This window comes from Molothrus ater, chromosome 11 (assembly GCF_012460135.2).
Source record: "Molothrus ater isolate BHLD 08-10-18 breed brown headed cowbird chromosome 11, BPBGC_Mater_1.1, whole genome shotgun sequence".
Lineage (NCBI taxonomy): Eukaryota > Metazoa > Chordata > Aves > Passeriformes > Icteridae > Molothrus > Molothrus ater.
In genome coordinates, this window is record NC_050488.2 from 4,414,069 (window position 1) to 4,435,613 (window position 21,545).

General features: G+C 51.4%; 1 protein-coding gene across 1 annotated transcript; it reads right to left on the reverse strand.

Moving 5' to 3' along the window:
• Window positions 1-775: 775 nt before the first annotated feature.
• TRAIP (TRAF interacting protein) lies at window positions 776-21,534 on the reverse strand. The gene is made up of 15 exons (XM_036390798.2): window positions 21,042-21,534; window positions 19,841-19,898; window positions 18,538-18,621; window positions 14,605-14,644; window positions 11,921-12,048; window positions 8,914-9,008; window positions 8,205-8,318; window positions 7,211-7,298; window positions 5,595-5,684; window positions 5,298-5,386; window positions 4,428-4,583; window positions 4,181-4,229; window positions 3,535-3,660; window positions 2,953-3,003; window positions 776-2,003 (listed from the first exon to the last, which is right to left on the reverse strand). The coding sequence occupies exons 1-15, from the start codon at window positions 21,137-21,139 to the stop codon at window positions 1,878-1,880; spliced, it is 1,392 nt and encodes a 463-aa protein (XP_036246691.1). The 5' UTR covers window positions 21,140-21,534; the 3' UTR covers window positions 776-1,877.
• Window positions 21,535-21,545: the final 11 nt, after the last annotated feature.

The following is a 21,545-nucleotide window of genomic DNA, read 5'->3' on the forward strand; positions in this document are numbered from 1 at the left end:
TTTCCTGAGGTGATGGGTTCCCCAAGCACAGGAGACTCAAAACATCCACCTTGAATGCAGCAGAGGCTGGAGCAGCTGTCAGCAGCAGTGCTGGTGCAGGCAGTGCCCAGACAAAACACTCAAACCTCAGATTAAACTTGCCCTGGTATCAAAACAGCCCCAAAACCCTTCTCAACCCCGCCACTGCAGGTTGGCATCTGTTCTCCCATTATGGGCAGACATTACACCTGCTCTCCAGCACCCCAAAATGGAAGCCCATGTTCCCCACCAGCCCCACATCAAACCTTCACTGCTGCCTTCTTAAAAGGGTCTTCCTGAACTGGAGAGATCCAGAGCAAGTCTCACATTTTACAGATACTTGATACTTACCCCGAAGGCACAAGGACAGCAGGCTCTCTGCAGACCCTTTCCCAGGCTTCTCCTCTGCAGAATTCACTTTGCTTAAGTTCCCCTCAAGCTTTTGTTCCCAGCCCTCTGAACCCGCTCTCCTGGCTCCTCCAAACTCTCCCTCCATTCCACTGAATTCTGCAGTCAGCCCCAGGTGCTGCAGGTGAGACACAGCTCCTGCTCTGCAGGGCTGTGCCTTGTTCACTTCCCTGGGGATGGGCATCAGTCCCCACAGCTTCACCCCACCACTGTCCTTTCCTGCACAAGGGGCCTGTCTCCCAAGGGCTGGCACCACAAAGGAACCTGAAGGGTTGAGCATATCCGTCACCCAAGCTCCTAAGGTGCAAGAGGCTGGAAAATGCTCAGAAGACAGTTGTGTTAACAAGTGTACACAGTAACATATTTTATTCCCTAAAAACATGTTTTTAGCCAGTCCAGTAATACAGATTTGGCCTGAAGCAGCTGGAAATAGGAAAGGTCAGATTTGTACAGGAGAGGGCTTTATGAGGTGCCTCAGCACATCTGTTCCTTGCAGCTTGGACAGCCCTGCTTCAGGGGTGGACCTCCTGTTCCACAGATCCAAGCTGAAGAACCCAGACATGTTCAGCCCCACCAGCCTCCCCCTCCCCTGAAGGGAGCCATTCTTCAGCACTTCTCCAGGCCATTCCAGCCCTCTCATCACAAGGTAGAACAATTACAAAATAATAAAAATACTCTTATTAAAACATAGAAATTAATAAACAAGTTTCACACCCACACATGCCAAGCACAAAGGTCACACCAGCACACCTATCTCTGCTTCCATGTGCAGCAGGGGTCACCCCAATACTTCCCTTCCAAGTCAGTAGTTTCAGTGCCAAGCCTGCAAGACCACTCTGGACTTCATGATTCAGAATGGGGCAGGGCAACACAGCTCCCAAGTCCACCTGTGGATCTCCCCAGCCCCAACAGGCCTGTGGCTGAGGGAAGGTGTTTAATTTGATGATGAATATACAGACACTCAACAGCCACACAGGGTGCTCTACACAATTCTTCCTGCAGTAAACTTTCTTGGAACTATTTACACCAGGCATGGAGCTGGTCCAGGTCCCTTCTCCCTGCTGCTCTCCAGACTGACATCCCAGACACCTTCCTGCACCTCCTGCTTGTGGCTGCATCCAAGAAGTGCAGTTCCACCTGGTGCCAGAGAGCCCAAAGCAGCAGCAACTGCAGAACTCTGAGGAGGCCAGAAGGCAAGAAAACCCTGTTAATTCTGCATGAAAAAATGGATGAAGGAATGGTAAAATGAGAGTAACTCAGTCCAGGCACTAGCCAGAGGCTTGGCCTCAGAGGCTTGCTGCAAGGGCAGGATTCTCCACAGGGCAGCATCAGTGCTTTGTGAACAGTACCCCAGGCAGTGGTGGCTGCACATTGCCTCGTGACAGGCTCTGGGCAAGTGTGCTCTGCCCTGCAGCCTCTTCTCCAAGCCTCTCCCAGGAAGTCAGGGGCTCTCACAGCAGGAAAGTGTCCATTCTGGCCTGGCTGCTGCTGGAGGAAAGTGCAGGAGTGGCAGATGCTGGCCTGGAGACCTTCTTTTTGTTCCTAACTGGTAATGGACGGATTTCTGCCAGGTTTGTCTGGAGGTAAAACTGTCAAGGAAAGCACAGATCAGTGCTCTGGGAACACAAGTGATCCAACACCTGCTGCAGACCAGCCTGAAACACAGACCTGGCACCCATATACCTGCATCCCTGAGGACAGGATGGGCTTTGCTGCCTTCTCACGGGAGCAGAGCTCAGGCACCCGCCTGTCAGGGAACATTTCCAAACACAGGGGGTTTCAACTGGATATTAGGAAACATCTCTTCACTAAAGAGGTGGTCAAGCATTGCAACAGGCTGCCCAGGGAAGTGGTGGAAGTCCCTGGAAGCATTAAAATAACATGCAGACATGTTGGTTGGGAACATGGGTTAGTGGTGGGCTTGCTAATGCTGGGTTAATGGCTGGACTCTGATCTTAGAGCTCTTTGCCAACATTAATGATTTCATGATTCTATGCTATCTCCCTGCACATAAACCAGCATTTTAACAGCATATCTATTTGAGTTGCAAGACCTCCTGAGCCAGGACACTGTGCAGGTGAAGGCAGAGCAGCCAGAGCCTGCAGCCTCCCATGGCAGAGCAATCCCAAGGCAGGAACAGCTCCACACCTGGGAGGGTGAGCTCAGCCCAGCCACTCCTCACCACTGTGGAGCAGCAGCATCCCACAGAATGAGGGCTCCAGCTGCACAGGCTGGCAGGCACAGAGCCAGAAGAGGCTGTGCTACACTGCTGCTACAAGATCTCAAGGGCACAGGCAGTCCCTGAAAATTGCACTGATTTCTAGCTGATGCACTCCTGTGAACCAGCCACAAGTGCTCTCAGCAAGTTCAGGACCTTGATACCTTTGCTGAGCTCAGATTTGTTCAGGGAGAACTCAGATCATTCCTTGAGGATCCCAAGTCCAGTTTTTGTTGAGACCAAAGAGAAGATCAGAAATGAGGTGCCCACAGCATCAGCAGTGCCACACAAGCTGCAGGAAAGGATACTGGCTCTATGAACTTTGTCCTGCCTCCCATGCCATCGTAGCCCGTCCTCACCTAGGAGAGAGAAACAAATGAGCCTGGAGCAGCACACAGAGCCTTGGCTACTTCTCCTCATGCTGGGTATGGGGAAGGGGGAGTCTTGCAGGCCACAGCTGCTGAAGAGGGGTTAAAGGCACTTGGAAACACTCAGTACTTGTGCTAAGACCTCACTTTTGGAAAAAGACAGACCCATGGGTATTAACAAAGTTTGGGAATATTGGGCACTTTTTCAGATAAGCCAACCAAGGCTTAGGATTTTGTCACCGGGAGTGAGGAATACAAGGAGAATACCCCCTGCGCTCCAAGGAGGTGGAGGAATAGGACATTGAGAGCCACTTAGTCTGCTGCCAGGAAAGGAATGAGCATCTGTCATCCCTGGAGCTCTGCAGGACTGGGAAGTAGCCAGGTTGTGCTCTGAGATTTATTTTCCACACACTGTATGTGGCAAGGTAAAAGCCTCATTCGCTTCCTCTTTCAGGGTCAGTTCAGGACAGAGGTGGCAGTGCCAGCCCCGGGCACACTCACCAACTGGACAGTCATACTTACAGAGCCCATGTTCCTGTGGGAACCCAGCAGACCACCCGAAGATGGCTTCTTGGAGAGAAAAGAGTTCCTGATGAATGCTGGCAAGAGTCCTTTAAGAGCATCATCCTCCAGATCATCTGCCCCGTTCTGTCCCACAAAATAACAAGAAAAGCCCTTTAACCAGCACAATCTGCTGAATGGAATCCACATACAGGCAGCACTAATAACACAGACAGCTATTTAAGGTAATGGTTACTGCCATACCACGTCAGGTCGGAAACTAGCAGCTTCCAACCTCCCACTGGGGTTCATGTGGAACAGTGCCCAGGAGGCAGGACACTGCCACCAGCAAGCCTGGGCAAACAGCCACCTCAGCTGACCCCACAGGCCTTGTGGTCAGCTCCAGTGGTGGTTGTGAAGCATATCTGGGGCAGAATCATCAGCAAGCACGTGGGTCCCCACCCTCCTTTCTCCTGCCCAGTTCCAGGAGGCCTGAGGCAGCAACAGTGTTTCTAGGAGACCATCAAGGAAAACACTTTGAAGCACAGACTGGTTCTATAGATGGGCCAGTCTATGGCCACAAGGGAGAAAACAGATTCTTTATTCCAAGCTTATTAACAGCAGAATCAAAGAGGCGACACAGAAAAATCAAGATTAGTCCTTTTACCTCCACTGCTTCCTTCAGAACTTTCTTCGCCAGATTTACCACAGGAGGCCTGTAAGGAGCCCAAGGAGCAAATCAGCAGAGATTTACTGTTCAAATGGAGCTGGCAAGGACAGACAAGGCCAAGCAAATGACGACAAAGCTTGCAGCACGCCATCAGGCAGCTGGAGATATCTGATCTCACACAGAAACTTCCAAAGCAGTGAGACTTTGATCTCCTTTAGAAGCAGAAATAAGAGGGAAAACTCACGGCTTTTTATCCAGCTTCTGCCTTTTTGCAGGGCCGAGGGGAGCTGTGCAGGGCTGGTGTTCAGGGGTGGCCACGTCGAACGTGGCATCCAGATTGATCTCATCGCTGTGGGCTGGGCGGTGGAGCTTGGGATGCTGCAGCTCCATGGGAGCAGGGCTGCAAGGCCAGGAAAAGCATCAGTCACTGAGCCACTGCCTGCACCCAGGGGAAGGTAGGGCTGCACCCCACGACACTGAGTGCTCACACAGCAGTAGCACCAGGAGCAGAGCCCTGTTCTGCTTACACATCAAAGAAAGGACAATCTGAACCCCAGAGTTTAAATTCTATGTCCCAAATTACTGCTCCCTCTCAAATGCTGAGTGCTGTGACACCAGCACCCAGAGCCCAGGAATCACACTGACACATTGCTGCTCTGTGGACACAACCCAGCTTGCTCTACTGGGCTAATGGCACAGGCTCCTCAAGAAAGGCTGCATAAAAGCAGATGTCATTTCTCAGGACAGATTCCTCTGCCTAGCTGAGATCTTTGGTCACCATACACCAGTGCATGCTCATCACATGGCCAGCTCTAAAGCCACAAGAACAGCAGCTTTAGGGATGTTTCCCAGGCAGGGCACAGTGACAAAGACTTTTTCAAAACCCAGGCCATTCCTCCACCCTCTCCTGACCCAAATCCGCTGAGACTTTTTCCACGTAAACCAAACATCATCTCATCAGCTACAAGAAAAAGGATACAAGGAACAAAACCACCATACCTCTGCAACACCTACCAGACTAGTACATCTCTGCTTTCTCAGTTAAAGTGTCAACTCTGGCTTTGGACCTGTCCCCTACATGCCTGTACTGTGTGTGAGGATGCAGCTCACTAACCTTTCCAAGACTAGCCGACTGAGTGTTTCCCTGGTTACAGATGGGACCTTCAGAGTATCCTGCAGGATGTCTATCTTTTTCTTCAAACTCTGGAGAGAAAATGGAAAGCAGCCAGTGAGATAAGGAAAAATTTAGCAATAGATACTTTGCCCCTTTTCCATAAATCAACATCAGGTGGAGCTCAGAGGTAGGCTGGGAAATTTAGTCACTGAGCAAAAGCCAGCATAAGTCCTGGCTTTGCAGCTGCAGACCAGTCTGCAGTAACTGGCAGCTGGCCATGAAGAAAGATATTCTCACCAAGATCTCCTTGTCTGCATTCTTCAGATCTTTCTGTGTGCTTTTTAACTCCTCCTTTGTCTTCTCCAACTCTGAAGTCGTTTTCTGCAGCTGCAGAACACAACAGAGTGTGGGTTATACTTACCTGCCTAAGGGAGACTGCAGAGCCCTGTGAGAGCAGTGTGCTCTGCAGCACATGCTACTTCCCCTGTTTAAGGGCTCCATTTTCCTGTGTCAGTCTGACCAACCTCTCCTGTACCAGTGCAATCCAATCCCTGCCCAATTCCACAAGCTGCCTGCAGAGGGATGTCCAGGGCTGCTTGCCCAGCACTTATGCCTCACGGCAAGAGTTTTTCACTGCTCTAACACTTGGTGGCTGCATTCTAAATTCCTGCAGGACTTTGGACACAGCAGAGCACAGAAATCACAAACCACAGGCTGGAGGATGGCTGTGCATCAGCAGTGCTGGCACATGGACGAGCCTGATTCAACAGGGAAGCATGCCAGCAGCAGGGGTCAGGAAGTGGCCTGCTACCACTTCAGACACTTCAGTGGGTCCGGGAGCCTGGGCCAGCTCACACTCTGTGGGTACAGTCAGCTCTCTGGCAGCCAAGCCTGGAGCCCCTTGTGCACTGACTCGCATCCTCCTGACCCCACTGGCCACCACAGCTTGGGGCTGACTCAGCCAGGAGCAGCCCAATTCCAGCAGCAGAACCTTGTGGAGGGGTTAACTTCTCTGGGGAGCACAGCACAGCAATCTGAAAACCTCCTTCTCCATTTGAGGGGACAGCAGCAATGGCTGAGTAACAGAAGTAGGCCAAATCCACCCACAGCTTCTCACTTTGTTGGCTTAGACACAGGGATGCCCCAGGGAACACCTGTGCCTTGGGGACTGAGGTTACACACACACTTTTCACAGGGATGTACTACCAGAACAAAGACAGTCCTGCCTGACCTGAGCTAACAGAGCCCTGGCCATGCCTGGAGCAGGGGGAGCACAGCAGCAGAGGCATGTCAGCATCCCCAGGCTCTGCACCAGCTCAGGAGCAGCCCAGGCAGGCTCTGTGCAGGGCCACCTGTGTGTCCTCACTGTGCTTTGGGAAGCTCTCCTGCCCTGAGCACAGCATGATGTGGGAGCCCTGGCCCAGCTCAGTTGGCTGAAGGCACATCCAGTCACAACTGGGTGTGACTGGATGTGCCAAGCCAGGACTAAGCCCTGCTCAACTAATTCTGGCTCCAAACCCCTTCCCACTTCCTTAGGGGCCCAGTTCTGCAGCAGGAGGAGCTGGCAGCTGAGTGCTCAGCAGAGTAGCCAGATGAAGGAATTGCTACTTCCAGAACCCAGTGGGAGCAGTGGAGCACCTGTGTGCTGCTGCCTTCCAGCACAGGCTCCCTGCCAAACTCTGGCTGCTCTGCACATGCTGCCCCAGCACTGTCCCCAGAGACTGCCCTCCTGACAACAGCCCATGAGCTGTTTGCTCACCACATCACATCCTGACCCAGAAACCTAGCCTGGCCCTTCCACACACCTGTACCTATCAGCATGGGAGGGGGTCACTGCAGAGGCCTTGGACCTCAGTTATGGACAGGGATCTACAGACCAGATGTCACCCTGGCAACTCACACTCTCCCTTTACCTTATTATTGACAGAAAACAGCTCCTTTTTCAGCTTCTCTGTCATCTCACCAGAGATCTTCCGAGCCTCCTTCAAATTCTCATATTCCCTACAAAGAGACCCAAAGAGTCACACTGTTCGTAAGGCAGCTGAGCCAGAACTTCTCAGAGTCAAGCCAAGACCCTCAAATTGATGCTGGACCTGCAGAGCCACCAGAGAAAACCCAGGAGACACAATGCCCTTTAAGGAACAAAGATGAGTGAGTGTACTAACACTGTCACACATTCCACTACACCATGGGGGAGAAAAAACCTGCATGGGGTACCATGCCTGATTCCACCAGCAAAATGGGAACCAGAGCCAGGGGTGTTTTAATTGCCAGTGAAAAAGACAGAAAACAGAGCACAGCCTCCATGCCAGCAGCAAACAGGGGACTTTGCTTTAAGTGACTTTTCAGAGACTTCCCACTACTGGCCATGCACATTCATTCCCAATTACACCACAGGGACACTTGCCTCATTACAGCTTTGTACCAAAGCTGCAGTTATTCAGCTGCCATCAGAACAGACACAAAAAAAGCTGTGTTTTTTCCCCAGCAGGACCAGATGGATATCCAGGTAGGGGAGGGGCAGCAGTGGAGGCTTGCTTTGCCAGAGGCCACAGCTGCACAGTGCAGTGCTGCAGAGGGCACAACCCAGAGCTCTGCATCCGCTTGCTTTCCCCCGGGCATGAGAGGAAAGCTGAGGGAATAATCATCATCACTTCATAGGTGCACTGACAACTCTGGAGACAGTTCCCATGGTGACACACATGTCACTACAGTGACAAGAAGAACAGTTCAGTGTGACAGGCTCCAAACTAGGTCCCCAGGATCTGTCAGTCAAAGCCCAGTGGAAGCCCTAAGAGGTGGTGAAAGCCCCACAGAGCCCATGTGCCTGTGGGTGCTCGGCAGAGGGCTCTCCCTGGGCACTCCCAGGACAACACCAGCCAGCTGTGCCAAGCCTGCAGCACCTACTTTTTAAGGGAGACACAGTAGATTGCAAGCTGCTCCACCGCTGCCTGCCCGACTCCCATGTCTCTGATCATCTCCTCCACTTCCGAGCGCTGGCTCTGAAGCAACAGCTCGATCCTGCACAAAAAAACACAAACAAAAAGCATACTCTCAGCACATGAATCACAAACAGACCTGGGAAAGAGACAAAAGCCCTGCTTCCCCTTCAAGGGGCTGGTGCAGCCTGAGCTTCTCTTGCAGGCACTCTGGGTGTCATGGGAGAAGAGAGACAGCTGCCTCACCTCAAGCAGGGCTTTTCACTGGGGAAAAGCAGCACTACTTGGACTAGAGAAGGGGCAGCTGCACACACATACTGCACATGGAACTGATGCCCAGCTCTTGGTCCCTATAGCCCAGTGGCTCACTGTGCTCCTGGGCTGGCATTCTGCCCCAGCATCCTCTGATAACAGAAATGGCACATAGCCATGCTCAGTGCACTAGAGATGAGGCCAGTACCCTGCCTTGCTGCTCTTTAAGGAGAGCAGCTGTCTGCAAACAGCAGGGGCAGGAGGCATGTAAGGGCAGCTAAAGCAGCCATTTCAAAGTTCAAGATAAGATGATCCAGCACATGGAGGTGGGTGCTGCAGCAGGCCCAGCAGAACCCTGCTCCCCGCCCCAAAAAGGGAGAGGTGTGCAGCCAAGCCTGCAAGGCCAGGGCGCACCCGGATCTCACCGCTCCATGGTTCTCAGCTTGTTCCGCAGCCGGCGAGCCTCCTCCTTTGAACTTCTGTTATCCTCCTGCTGCTGCTCCAGGAATTTCATCTGCTTCTGCAGGGAAGCAAGCACACCCAGCCTGCTGTGAGGCTCCAGGGATTGCTGGAGAAACATCCTGGCTTATGCACGCTGCGGGCAGCTGGGAGCACACATTGGCTGAATGCTCTCACCACCTCAGCAGCCTGGGATTATGGACTCCCTCCCACTGCACCCCTAGCTCTGCTCCCCACAGCACAGCAGGGTCTCAGTGCTGATCACAAGGTAAGGCTGGAGCTGAACCCATGTCACAGCCCCTCTCTGCTGCACAGTGCCCTGTATGCAGCAGTGACAATTTGTTTTTCAAAAGCAAAGGAGTCCACAGCAAGCAAATCTTGCTATTGCCTTTCCCTCCGTGCACAGCTGATTGCTTCAGCCTCCCAGCTCTCCTTGCTATTAGCTGCTTAGAGCATAGATAGGAATGAGTGGGTCTCTTCTGGAAGACCTGGGTGAAATCAGACACCCCCTAGGCATTTCTCTCACCTCCTGCAAGTCAATTGCAGCCTATTGCTGTCACAGGCATATTTTATGAAAAATCTTTTTGCCAGGATCTTTTCTCCTGAGAAGCTGAGAAGCTTCAGCTTCTCCATGTTTTGCTGCTTTGGAATGTGATCTGGAGAATTGTTTACCCAGCATGTGAAACTGTTTTTACTTGATGACCAGTGACAGCCACCTGTGTCGAGGCTGTGAGCAGTCACAAGATTTTATTATCATTCCATTTCATTCCTTTCAAGCCTTCTGATGAAATCCTTTCTTCTATTCTTTTAGTATAGTTTTAATATATAATTTTCTTTTAATATAATATATATCATAAAATAATAAATCAGCCTTCTGAAACATGGAGTCAAGATTCTCTTTCCTCGTCCTGGGACCCCTGCAAACACCACCACATATTGCCTCTCCAGCAGTAACACAGAACCTCAGCTGAGATGGAAAAGCACACATCTGCAGTGTGCCAGAGGATGGGGATAGCTGAATTAGCACCATTCTGATGCATCTGTGCTGTCTAGGTTTCTGTGTGCCTGGGCACTTTGCACAGCAACTTTGAAAGGCTCTGGTTTCAGCACAGCGCTGATTGCAGGGAAAGGCCTGGCAAAAGATCATTGCCTTGTAAAGCTCCAGCCCACTCAAGTTCAAGGATTTTATCCACTTCCTGCCACAGAAACCAAACAGCTGTGAAACCACCAGGAAGTTGAGGAGGGACAGTGTTGCAGGCTCATGTGTCACTCTTGTTTAACTGGAACCTGTCTTTGGCTTTTCCCTAACCAGAACTCTCAACACTCCAGATCCCCACAGCAGTGTTTTGTGCCTGGTCAGGGCAGAGGCCCCAGCTTCAGCCAGTCTGAAACTGCAGCAAACTGGCAGTGCCAGCAGAAGACATGCCCAGCTCACAGCCTTAACCTGCGTCACAGCAAGTTAAGCCTGTATTTTCACTGCAGAAGTTTAGTGCTTTAATCTTTAATGATGCAGTTTAAGACAGTGCTTGGCATTCAGCTGGGAAACCCCATACACCACAGAAAAGATACCTCCAGGTCCCTAATCCTTCTGCCCTGCCCAGCTTTCATTAAAGGGACTTAAGCATACAGAGAGGGTTTTGCAGCAGGGAAGATAAGCACAAAGCCTCCTCCAGAGGTGTCAAGGCAGGAAAACCTAGCACTGAGATGCTGAGTTGAGCAGCAAGTACCAGCTTCCACTGCCACAGTTATTTCTGCTGGAGTAGGGGGCATCAGAGGTATCCTGTCACTGACCTATCCAGGATCACACCAGCATCTATGGCATGGCCAAGATCCAGGCTGCCTTTACATGCAAGCAGATTCGATATAATCCCATGGTTGGGCAAAAACAGTTGTGCTGGCCCAGGGTGAGGCCTGCCTGGCATTAATTCCTTACTCCTTCTGTCCTAGTATCAGGTAGATCCCCCAGATGCTTCCTCCCAAAAGAGCCCAGCTGCAGGTGGCATATAGCACAACAGCACCACGACATGTCTACAAGCTCTCTCTGGGCCACTTGGCCTTGAAGGTCAAGAAACAGGATGCAGTTTAGGACACTGGGTCAGACAGCATGGGAAGTGCAGCAGATCCCACTTTCCAGCCTGCAGCTCACAACCTCACCTGCCTGCACCCCACCTTCTTGAGACAGGCACATCACCTTCACACAGCACAGACTGCCCAGCCCAGCATCAAGGCAAAGCTGCTCCAAGACATCCCAACAAAGCTGCTCCTGCTCCTACCCTCTTCCTCTTGCTGTTTACACATAGTACATGACTACAAACTGAGTCACTGCACACTGAAGCACAACAGGAATATTTGATCCCTGGACTTCACAACATTACTAACCTAACTGAGGCAAAGCCCTGGCAACAGACAGAGACAGGAGAGTTAGCTGGATCAGATCCCACTCAGCTGAAGCCTGCAACTCCCCCTCCATAATTTTCAGTTTGATTTCTCCCCCCAATCAAAGTAAGAAACTAATTTTCCTTGAATCCCACTTGGCCTAAACCCATTTCAGAAGAACATTCTACCTCAGGGAACCACTGTTTCAGCAATGGGGTGCTGGGGCTAGTTCCCACACTAGATTCCTGCTACTACCTTTATGACCAGCATTGCCACTTCATTAGTGAGGCTCAGCCACATTCCTCAGGCTGGGCTGGCATTTCTCCCTCACCAGGGATACCTCTACCTTGAGCACCTGTACACAAACCACAGGCCTGTAGGCTTTTTATGCCTCTGAATCACCTCAGGCAGAGCACAAACAGGACCTCGAGTCCAGAAACAGCACTTGCTTCGATTAATCAAACCAAAATGAAAATCTAGGTACCAGACCCAAAATCCCACCAGCACAATTTCTTTATTGGCAGGATCTGCAGAGATCTTCAACAGAACTAACACTGACTACATGATGGTTAGCCCTACTGGGGACAGGAAGGGTACCTTGAGAGAGGAGCACAGCATCTCTGTCTCTCCCAGCATCTTCTGGAGCGACTCTATCGTGGCGTTGCGCACATCCAGAGTGTCCCTCAGCCCGTCCACAACAGCCTGGCATTCCCGCTTTTCCTTCTCTGGAAAGGAAGAAACAGAAAGGTCATGGCCTGGTAACCCAGACTCCAGTTGCAGCACAGCAGCAGCAGCACACAGACTGCTGGCAGGCTCAGCTCCAGGCTGCCAGGATTCGGCCATTCCTGGAGAGAGCCATTTCTCTAAGTGGCGTCTGCACCAGGGTCTGTACTGAGCAATTGCTTCTCTCAGTGCCAGCAGGCTTCAAGATTTCTTTACTAAAGATAAAAAATTCCCTTTAATAGCTTTCCAGCGCCAGCCCTGCTAGCATTAAGATGATGTATCTTAACTCTTGCGTTTTCTCAAAGCCAGGCTTGCACAAGGAAATAATTCCTCTCGAGTTACACCAAGCTGTCATAGAGCTGGAGAAGAGAGCTTTGTATCCATCCTCTCCACATGGAATCTTACGTGTCAGGAACCCCTTTGGGGGCCACTGAGCAGCTGTATGCAGGGGTCCACCAAGCTGCTGCACGTGCCCTCACTAACCACAGCACCTACATCAAAGGGCAGGAGGCAGTGACACTGGGGACATCACAGGACACATGACAGCTTAAGTAGATTCCCCAAGTGCCCACTTTTTGCAGGTCACAAAACCTTTGCATCCTGCTCTCTCTCCTCCTGGCAATCCAGGAGCAAAGCACATGCCCCTAACCACCAGAGAGAAGGTGGTGGAAACCACCACCAGATTTCAATTTGTTTTGTGGAGACAAGGGAAGGACAGGTCAGAAAGCAACAATCACTATCAGGAGCTCCTAGACCAAACAGGGAACAGCCAGCATCATTGAGAAGCTCAAAGCAGTTGGGTAATAAGGAAAGCAGGAACCCCTCCACCTAACCCTGCTAAGGGCAGGGTAAAACCTTCAGCTCAGCATCTTCAGAGTCTTTGCTAAAATTGCCTGTGGCTCCAGCCTGGCAATAGTAGAGAGCCAAAGAGTACCTTTCCAAAAAGTTTGTTCTCCTTGCAAGCCATCCAGTTTCAAATTCTGCCTCCATATCCTGTGGAAGCATGACCTGCAGTGAAGCTGCACTGTTCAGTCAGGGAGTAAAAGAGCCATGTGGGACTGAGGAACAAGAGAGGAACATGTTCCAGCAGAAGCACACGGGTGGCTTCTCCACTGATCTGAATAACCCTTTCCCACCAGAGGCAGTGCCTGGAGATGCTCCCTTGCATTTGCAGGGACTCCACACCCACTGGAAGAGTTAGGGCTTCCCCCTCCTCCGTTCCCAGCTGCCCAGAGGCAGATGGCAGGAATCAAACCCCTCTGTGCTGCAGGAATGATTTTTCAGCTCATTCAGAGTGCCTCCCACAGAGCCTGCTCGGAGCTCGGCACCTCTCGAGCCATTTGCAGGCTGATCAGAGCCTGGCAGCTCCACAGCTCCTCTGCAGCACACAGAGCAGAGCATAGCTTCACATGGAGAACTTATACACAGGAACCAGCAGAGAGCAGAGTACCCACAGCAAAGGAGGCAGGAGGTGGGAAGGAGCTTCGCATTTCCAGTATGAAAAGAGAATGGGACAGGGAATGTCAAATCCAACCTCTACTCACCAGAAGCCGAGAAGATTAGCAGGCCTTCAAGCAGTTTTTCTTGGATAATATCCTAGTAAGAATCCCAGCCACCTTCCCCAGAAGATCTGGCTCTCTACCAAGTCACTAAACTCAACCAAGCTGGCAGGAGAACAGGCCTCAGAATAGAGACGTGCAGACCATCCAATTCTACTCTCAGGCTAAGGACCGAATCCTCAATCTACTGGCTATTCGTGTCTGTCTCGTGCATGCAGGGAACGCAGAGGAAAGACAACTCTTGGGGCGTGGGTGAGCCCCCAGCATTCTTTAAACATTTTTTTACCCTTCTGCTAGCATGTTTAAGGATTTCTGTCACTTAGACTGACATTTTCCTTTTGCTGCTCATGACTCATGTTCTGATGACAGGCTGCCTACAGACGATGCTTAAAACCCATCGACAAGTCTCCAGGGCTTTTGCTTTTCCTGCCTCCCTCAAACATCCTCTAAAATTAAAGATGGGAAGATGGAAGTGCGTGCACACTGAACTCCGTCTGCTCTTCGCGCGACACATGTGGCACTGCAACAGCCAAACAATTCCAATGCTGCTTTTGGACACCACTTTCACCCTCTCATCTGTTGGAGGGAATAAACCTTTGCCATATGCAGCTGTGAGTTTCCCAGCAAGCAAACCAAGGCTTTTGCTTTCAAGCCTGCTCCAGATAGAGCTTTGCTGCAATTCTGTAAGCTTGTGATTAGGAAGGGGGCAAAAAGATTGCATCTACCTGTCTAAACTTGCAGTGAACTCCTGAGTTACAGCAGAGCTGGGCCAGGCTGTGGTCTCAGGCTCTGTCATATAAGCTTTGCCTCACTGGAGGTGTTCTCGCCTCAGAAAAAGCTCTGAAGAAGTTGCTCTAGCGAAACAGCTTGCAGCCTGAACCATGCCCTTGGCTTCAGAGAGGGGTGGCCTCTGCACAGGGGCTCCTCAGACCTGGCCAAGCCACCTGGCACAGGTAGAGCCCAGGAGCTGCTGATCCCCTGCAGGCTGCAGGAACTCACCTTTCAAGGAGAGCTGGGCCTTCACCTGGTCCAGTTCATTCTGAAACACAACACAGAAAAGCCCATTAGGAAATGCCCTGCAGAGATGCTTTCACCAGATCTTAAAAAGATTTCTCAGCAGGACTTTTGGACCAGGCAGGTACTGAAGAGGGGATATAGAAACAACAAGCACGGAGTTACAAGCCTGGATTCTCATAGGGAACGGAAAGAGCACCTCCAACTGGCTTTCTTCAGGGGGAGAAGAGAGGATTGCAGCTTCATCTTAGCCTTGTCAACCTTGTGTTTCTCACACTGTCAGTCATCCTGTTTTAGCTGAATAATTTTGGAAGGCTCTCAGGGAAACACAGGAAGTCAGGCAAGAACAATTTTTATAATGTTTTACCTAAACAAGGCAATAAGGGAGGAATGTTGCCAGACTAACTGGATTACTGAGAGTTCTTTAAACTGAAGTGAACTTTAATCAGATGGAGGTGGGAGACAGAAGAGCACAGCCAGACACCTGAAAAGGTAACCAAGCATGCACTTAAACATGCTGACAGACACTGAAGTCACTGCAGTTCAGGATGCTGATATGAGCTAACAGCTCAATCGAATGCTGGAAACAGATCACTGAGAAACCAATCCATAACACACCAGCTGAGAGTGCACAAAATCTCCTGGGTACCACAAGGGTCTGAGGAGCATCAACTATTTCTAACGCCTTCATCAAGGATCAGAAAGAGGCAGCAGATGCCCTGAAGTTTAAATTACAGAAAATGAAGTGATATAATTTAACACTGGCGAATAGCCAAAGGAAATGTGGAGAGGTTAAAAAGAGAGGCTATTTATATCTATATATATATTTAAAAGAAAAACCAGAGAGATAAATATATGCAGGAAAGAGTCAACAGAAGATGACTTAAAAAGCTGTGTTAGAGAACTGCAGAGGAAAGCACGTAACAAGTCAGGCAGGAACTGCAGTGGAATAAAACCACAATAAAATGCCAACACAGGCACACAAATCTGTGCAACCCAGAATGCTACATGCAAATCTGAGCCGAGAATAGCACCAGCAGTGACCACAGCTCTGACAGGACTGGAGCTAGGGCTCTGCTAGTGACAATAAAGGCAGGAAAGGCAATGTGGGATGTAAAGCTTGGAAAGCAGAAGGGACTAAATGCAAAGCCGAGCAGAGCTGACTGGGACTTGCCCTAAGGGGCACAACTGCTGGAGGGCTAATGTGGAATTAACTCTGCTGCAGGAACTATTCTGAAGTAGCTTCCTCAGAGTCCTATTCAGGAACGATTAGTGGGCTCACAAGATGTGCTAATTTTCATGATAGCAAAGAAACCCTGGGCTACTTCAGGCAGCTATGTAACATTACCTCATTCATCAACTTAATCTGAAATCCCTCATCCTCCACCACAGCTCCTAAAAGCCGCTCCCAATTTTCTCTCCTCCGAGAGAAGCTCTCCTCTCCCTGCCAGACTGAGTTACAAGATCACATTTTCCCAAGATCAAACGAATATATCCTGACCACAAACAGACAGCTGTCCTCCAAGGCTTCTACCTTCCCCAGCAGGTTTACAGGCAGGAATCCTCCCCCCACCTCCTCTTCACCAAGCTAAAATCTCATTTGGAAGAATTCTGCAGTCCCCAGATCATAAGCAGCTCTTGACAGACTCACTGAGGTGTTACACTCCAAAACTCACCCTTTTCCTGCTCTGGGAACAGCCACATGGAGACTGTTCTGCTCACAAGGACTATCTTTAAATTCAATATAGGCTAAACCCAGGTTCAGTAATGAAGGAAATGCCTGGACACTTAGCCTGTGCTCCACAGCTACTCCAGGGATCCAGGTTCCCCCTGGTGTTTTTATTGAAGTTTTAGCCTGGGGGTGGAGGAAAGCAAAACAGCCCCAGCACTCCTGTGACTGTAAACATTTCTGAGTAACAGCAACAGTGAGAAACAGAAACAAAGACAATTACAAAAGATAATCTGGCTAATTCTGCAACAACAGGAAGGGGTTTCAGATCATGAGGGAGCTCTTCCAACCACTTCACTGGGTGCCAAAGACTGCTTCTCCGAAGAGAATCCCAAGCTTGTCACCCCAAGATGACAAGCAGACCACAGCTACATACTTTGCTTTCTAGCACATCCTTTTCATGGCAGGAGGCCAAATGCTCATTCCAAGACAGCTGTGGGCTGCACAGATACAGCTCCAGTTGAATACACAGATGAACACCACTCTATGCCCAGGCTCTTGGAGGGCCAGGCAGTGGTTCATCACAAACCTTGGATTTTTTTTTATTTTTTTCTTCCTCAGGTGAAGTTACTTCTGGCTGAGGATACCAGAGGTTCTTATCTCATCCTCTGAAGAGCCCAGGCTTGGCCCACGTGTTCACTTTGAACTGCTGCCTGGCCAGAATCAGACACACTGTCACAGGCAGATCTCACATCTGGGTGGACATTAGTCCCTCACCCATTGTGAACAAGGCATCAGTGCTCTTAAGGTACTCCACATCTCCAGAAACGAGGCAGCACACCACATGAAACTGCTTGCAGCAGCAGCAACCTGTACAGTGCACACAGCAGTGAATACCCACACAAGCTAATGATGCTGATTTACCCAGAAAAGTATTTGGTTCTTTCTGTTGGTGACCTTAGAGCCCTCATTAAGCAGGCTGTACACTGAGGCTAGATGTTGCTCTGACACATACACACAAGATTTATAGGAGCAGGAGGAGTTACCATTAAGCTTGTTGTGCAGGAGCAGCTCCACAGTCCTGCCCTTGAGCAAGGGAGCAGTTCTGCACAGCCTGCCTGGAGCAGAAGGCTGGGGGAACCCATTTTAGATCCTGGGGTGGGGGTGAGAGAGAACAGGAAGATTTTCTAGGGCGATTCTCTCCAGACAACCCATTCCGAGTCACCCATCTCATTACACCTGTGGGAATGGATCTCAATCCATACGAAAGGAAATGTATCTGCTGTGAGGGCACGCAGCTCCAGGGCCCAGAGATGCTCCTCCACTCCTCTGCACACTTCAGTCTTCAGATTTGTTACTGGTGATCTTGGAGAAAGACACTGCTACTGACATTCTAGTCTGGCTGGCTTTATTTTAAAGACATACAAAGTACATATAGAATTGTCATGGCAACTGCTAATTATGGTAATTGCTGCACATGCTGCTTCTAAACACAAGAGGGTACAAGCATCCCGTTATACCAAGGTCAACCGGCCACCCTTTTTTTGGAACAGATAATTCCAAGACAGAAGGACCCGTGTTTCATCCACACTACACAAAGGAGAATGTGGAACAGCCACTCTGCTTTTATCCCTACTCACACACAACTCTCTGCACCCAAAGGTGGCACTTGCAGCACACCACCAGCATCCCAGCTCCAGCCAGGATTCTGCCAGGACCCAGCCTCCACGTTGTTCACTGCTGCTGGTGTGGCTTCAGGCAGTTCCTTTCCTCATCTCTCTTGGGGAATCACCCAGCCCTACATCCTTCAATCTGCACAACCGCCCTGCACAGAAGGTTCCTCCAATGGCCTCTTCTTTCCAGAGGGGTCAGCAAGGCTCACACACAACCACACCACAGATACCAGCAGCAATTCACTGCATCTGGGATTTCCCTTCTCTTGTCATTGGGAACAGCTCTGTACCCTCATTCCCAAGGGAGGAACAGCAGTCTGATGTGATGGTGTTTCAGGAGGTTTCCAGGTAAAGTGAGAAGCAGAAAGAAGAGCAGGAAGAAGAGGAGGCTCCTTCAGTCACCACATGGGATTTGGTCAGAGGGAATGCTAAAGAGACTGATATGCTTCAGGTCAGACACATGAGCACAGCAAGCTCCAGCTGGGGAAGCACCTGCTGGCAGAGGACCAGCAGGCCAGGCCACCCTCCCAGGAGGCTGAAACATCACATGAGGAAAGAACTCCCCCATCAAGTTACCTGCAAGGTCTCAGCATCCGGAGCTGCTTGCTCGTCCAGGGTAACATCAAAAAACAGCTTACTGATGATATGTCTTTTGCTGACCTAAACACAGGAGACAGAAGAGTTTGATGGGCACAAATATGGAAACAACAGATATGGAAGACAGGAGGGGGAGAAGGTACTGTCTTGTGACAAGGCCATGAAAGGCAAATCAGATCACGTGTTTGACACCATTAGTGCTGATGCTCTGCTTTGGCTCAACAGCACAGCAGCAGACCCCCCACTCAGTTTCTGGCAGTGTGACTCCAGCCAAGCTCCTGAGCTACAGCAGAAAGATTCAGACATTTCTGAATCGAGCGCAGTCTGTTCTCTGGCAGCTCAGCCCAAAGCAGCTGATGCTGAGCTAACATGATGCCAAATCCTAAGACAGAAGTACGTGCTGCTTTCTGCAGGCAGAAGGTGCTGTAATTGAATTTGATAGCTCTCCACACCTCCCCCATGCAGTTACAGCTTTGTGTTTTAAGTATTATATACAGTCATGACACCAGCTAATTGCATGGTTACTGCCACATAAGATGTTATTTCGCGATAACTCCATGGTAACCCAGAGATGTAAGAGGCAGAGAAGAACAGAGGGAATCAACAAGTCAGGGAAGGAACAAGGGCCAAGACCTTGAGAGGAGGAAAGAAGCACGAACACAGAATAAGCCCAAGCAGCAGCTGGCTAAAAATTTTCATCTGAGAGCGAGGAAACATCTCCTGCAGCCACTACGTGCCAAGACCTGCTGGTGGCATGAAGGCTGGTGACACAAGGGACTTCAAAGACGTTCAGGTACCAGTTAAGCCAATGGAAACCCAAGTCTCAGCCTTCTATCTCAGAAGCAGAGCACATCCTTCCTTCTCTCCCCAGCCACTGCTTTTCTCAAGGGAAGGTCGAGTACTGCTAAGCCAGGAGGGGTTGTAAGGCCCACGTGCAGCAGAATGGGCTGTTCACCTGACAGCAATGGGCTGGGCACACCACAAACACCAGTCAGGTGCCCCACTAAGCCCTTGCAGCCCCTCCTGTCATCATGGCAATACTTACCCAGCCTAAGGAAAAGCTGTGAAAACCCATAGCCCCTTTTGAAAGGAGCTGCAGTACAGACAGCAGCAGGGCACCCTCAGCCCAGTGCAACCCAAAGGGCTGTGAAGGGGAGTTCCTCTCCTCTGGGGATTCCCAAATGACAGAAAGTCCCTCTGCTTTTTACCACGAGCCTTTTTCTGGCATCACCCTAGGCCAGAGCTCCTTGGTGCCACAGGCGTGCACGGGGGATGGCTTTACCTGGTTTCTGCACTGCGGGCATGTCCGGCTCGGTGCAGTGTCAAACCACTGGAAGAGGCTGAGAAAGAAAAGGAAAACACAGTAAATCCTTACAGTCCTGGGCCACTGCTTCCAGGGGCCATGCCCCAGCTCCCCAGGAGACAGCAGGATGTGACTCCTCATCACACAACACACTAAAGCAGAACTGCAAACCTTCAGTCCAGCGCTGTGGCCGGCCGGAGCTCCGTGTTCCACACGCATGCTCCACCCACATCTCCAAGACAATTCCTGGCTGAATTTAGCATGTGAGCTTATCTTTAACAGGGCAGAGCTTTTGCAGAGCTCAGATCTCTCTGGGAGACAGGCACTGAGGAGCCACAGCTTCGCAGGAGCGAGTGGATGCACACGGGAGCTGCTCTATCAGGCTGTGACAGTCAGCTCCAGCCCAGCCAGCTCCAAGGGTGCCACTGAGCACGGATCTCTGAGCCAGGGGTGCCAGGCTGGGCTCTGCTCTGCCACGACGAACACAAACCTGCTGGGCTCCCCAGGACAGCTACTAATGCATTCTGCAACCAAGCCATCACATCACACTGGAAAGGTTTATTTTGGGAGCAGGTAATGATTTGGAGCTGGCAGGTTCCCTTTGGAAGCTCTCCCTGCTCCGCTGGCTGCTGGCAGAGAGCAGGCCCGAGCAGAGCTGCTGAGTGAGAAGTGACAATCACACCCGTGGTCCTCTCCAAGCTCGTTAGCCAGGAAAGCAAATGCCCACCCTCTCCCCACACAAAGTTTATTTCCTGAGAAGAAACATTTCCTTTCAACATAGTCCTAGAAAAGCACGGAATTACCAGGGCACCTTCACCATAATCCAGCATCAGTCCCTCCAAACACCCTGTGACACTGGCTCTTCGGGAGAAGGGAGCCTGCAGGCAGCACAGCGACAGAAGCACAGAATCAAGTAGGTCGGAAAAGATCTGAGCTCATCGAGACCAGCCTATGACCGATCACCACCGTGCCAAGTGCCACATCCAGTCCTTCCTTAAAGGCCTCCAGGGACGGCGACTCCACCACCTCCCGGGACAGCCCGTTCACACGTGTGATCAGCACAGCCCGGGCTGCTGCGGCAGCTCCGTGAGCTCCTCCGAGCCCTCTCGCGGGACCACACAAGGTGCCCACGGCTGACACCCACGGCTGGGCCCGAGCCCCCGCCCGTCCCGGCGCTCACCAGGCCTGGTGGAAGGTGTGCCCGCAAGGCACGGCCGCCACGTCCCGCTCGTTGTCGAAGAAGTCGGAGCAGATAGTGCAGTGTGCGCGGATGGGCATGGCGGGGCCGGACCGGTGACCTGGGAGGCTCCTGAGGGTCGCGGCCCCGGGGCTGGAGCGGCGGCGCGGCCCTGCGCGGTTTGAACGCGACCGCGAGCGCGCCGCTTCCGGCCCGCCCCGGAAGTGACCTCAGGGGATCACGGGACGGGGCCAAGGAAGGGGCTGTGTTGGGTGGGCGTGGTCTATGGTGCGTGACCCGAGTGGGTGGGGCCGGTGGGAGTGGGCGGGGCTCTCTCCCGGGACCCCCCCCCCGCCCCCGCCCGCCCCGTGCCCCGCGGAGCCCCGCGGTGGCACCCGGGATTCTTCCTGGGATCCTTCTCGGGATCCATCCCGGCGGCAAGAACTCACGGGTCCCGCTGCCCTCGCTGCCCGGGCAGCGCTGCCGCTTCCAGCCCGCCGCGTCTCG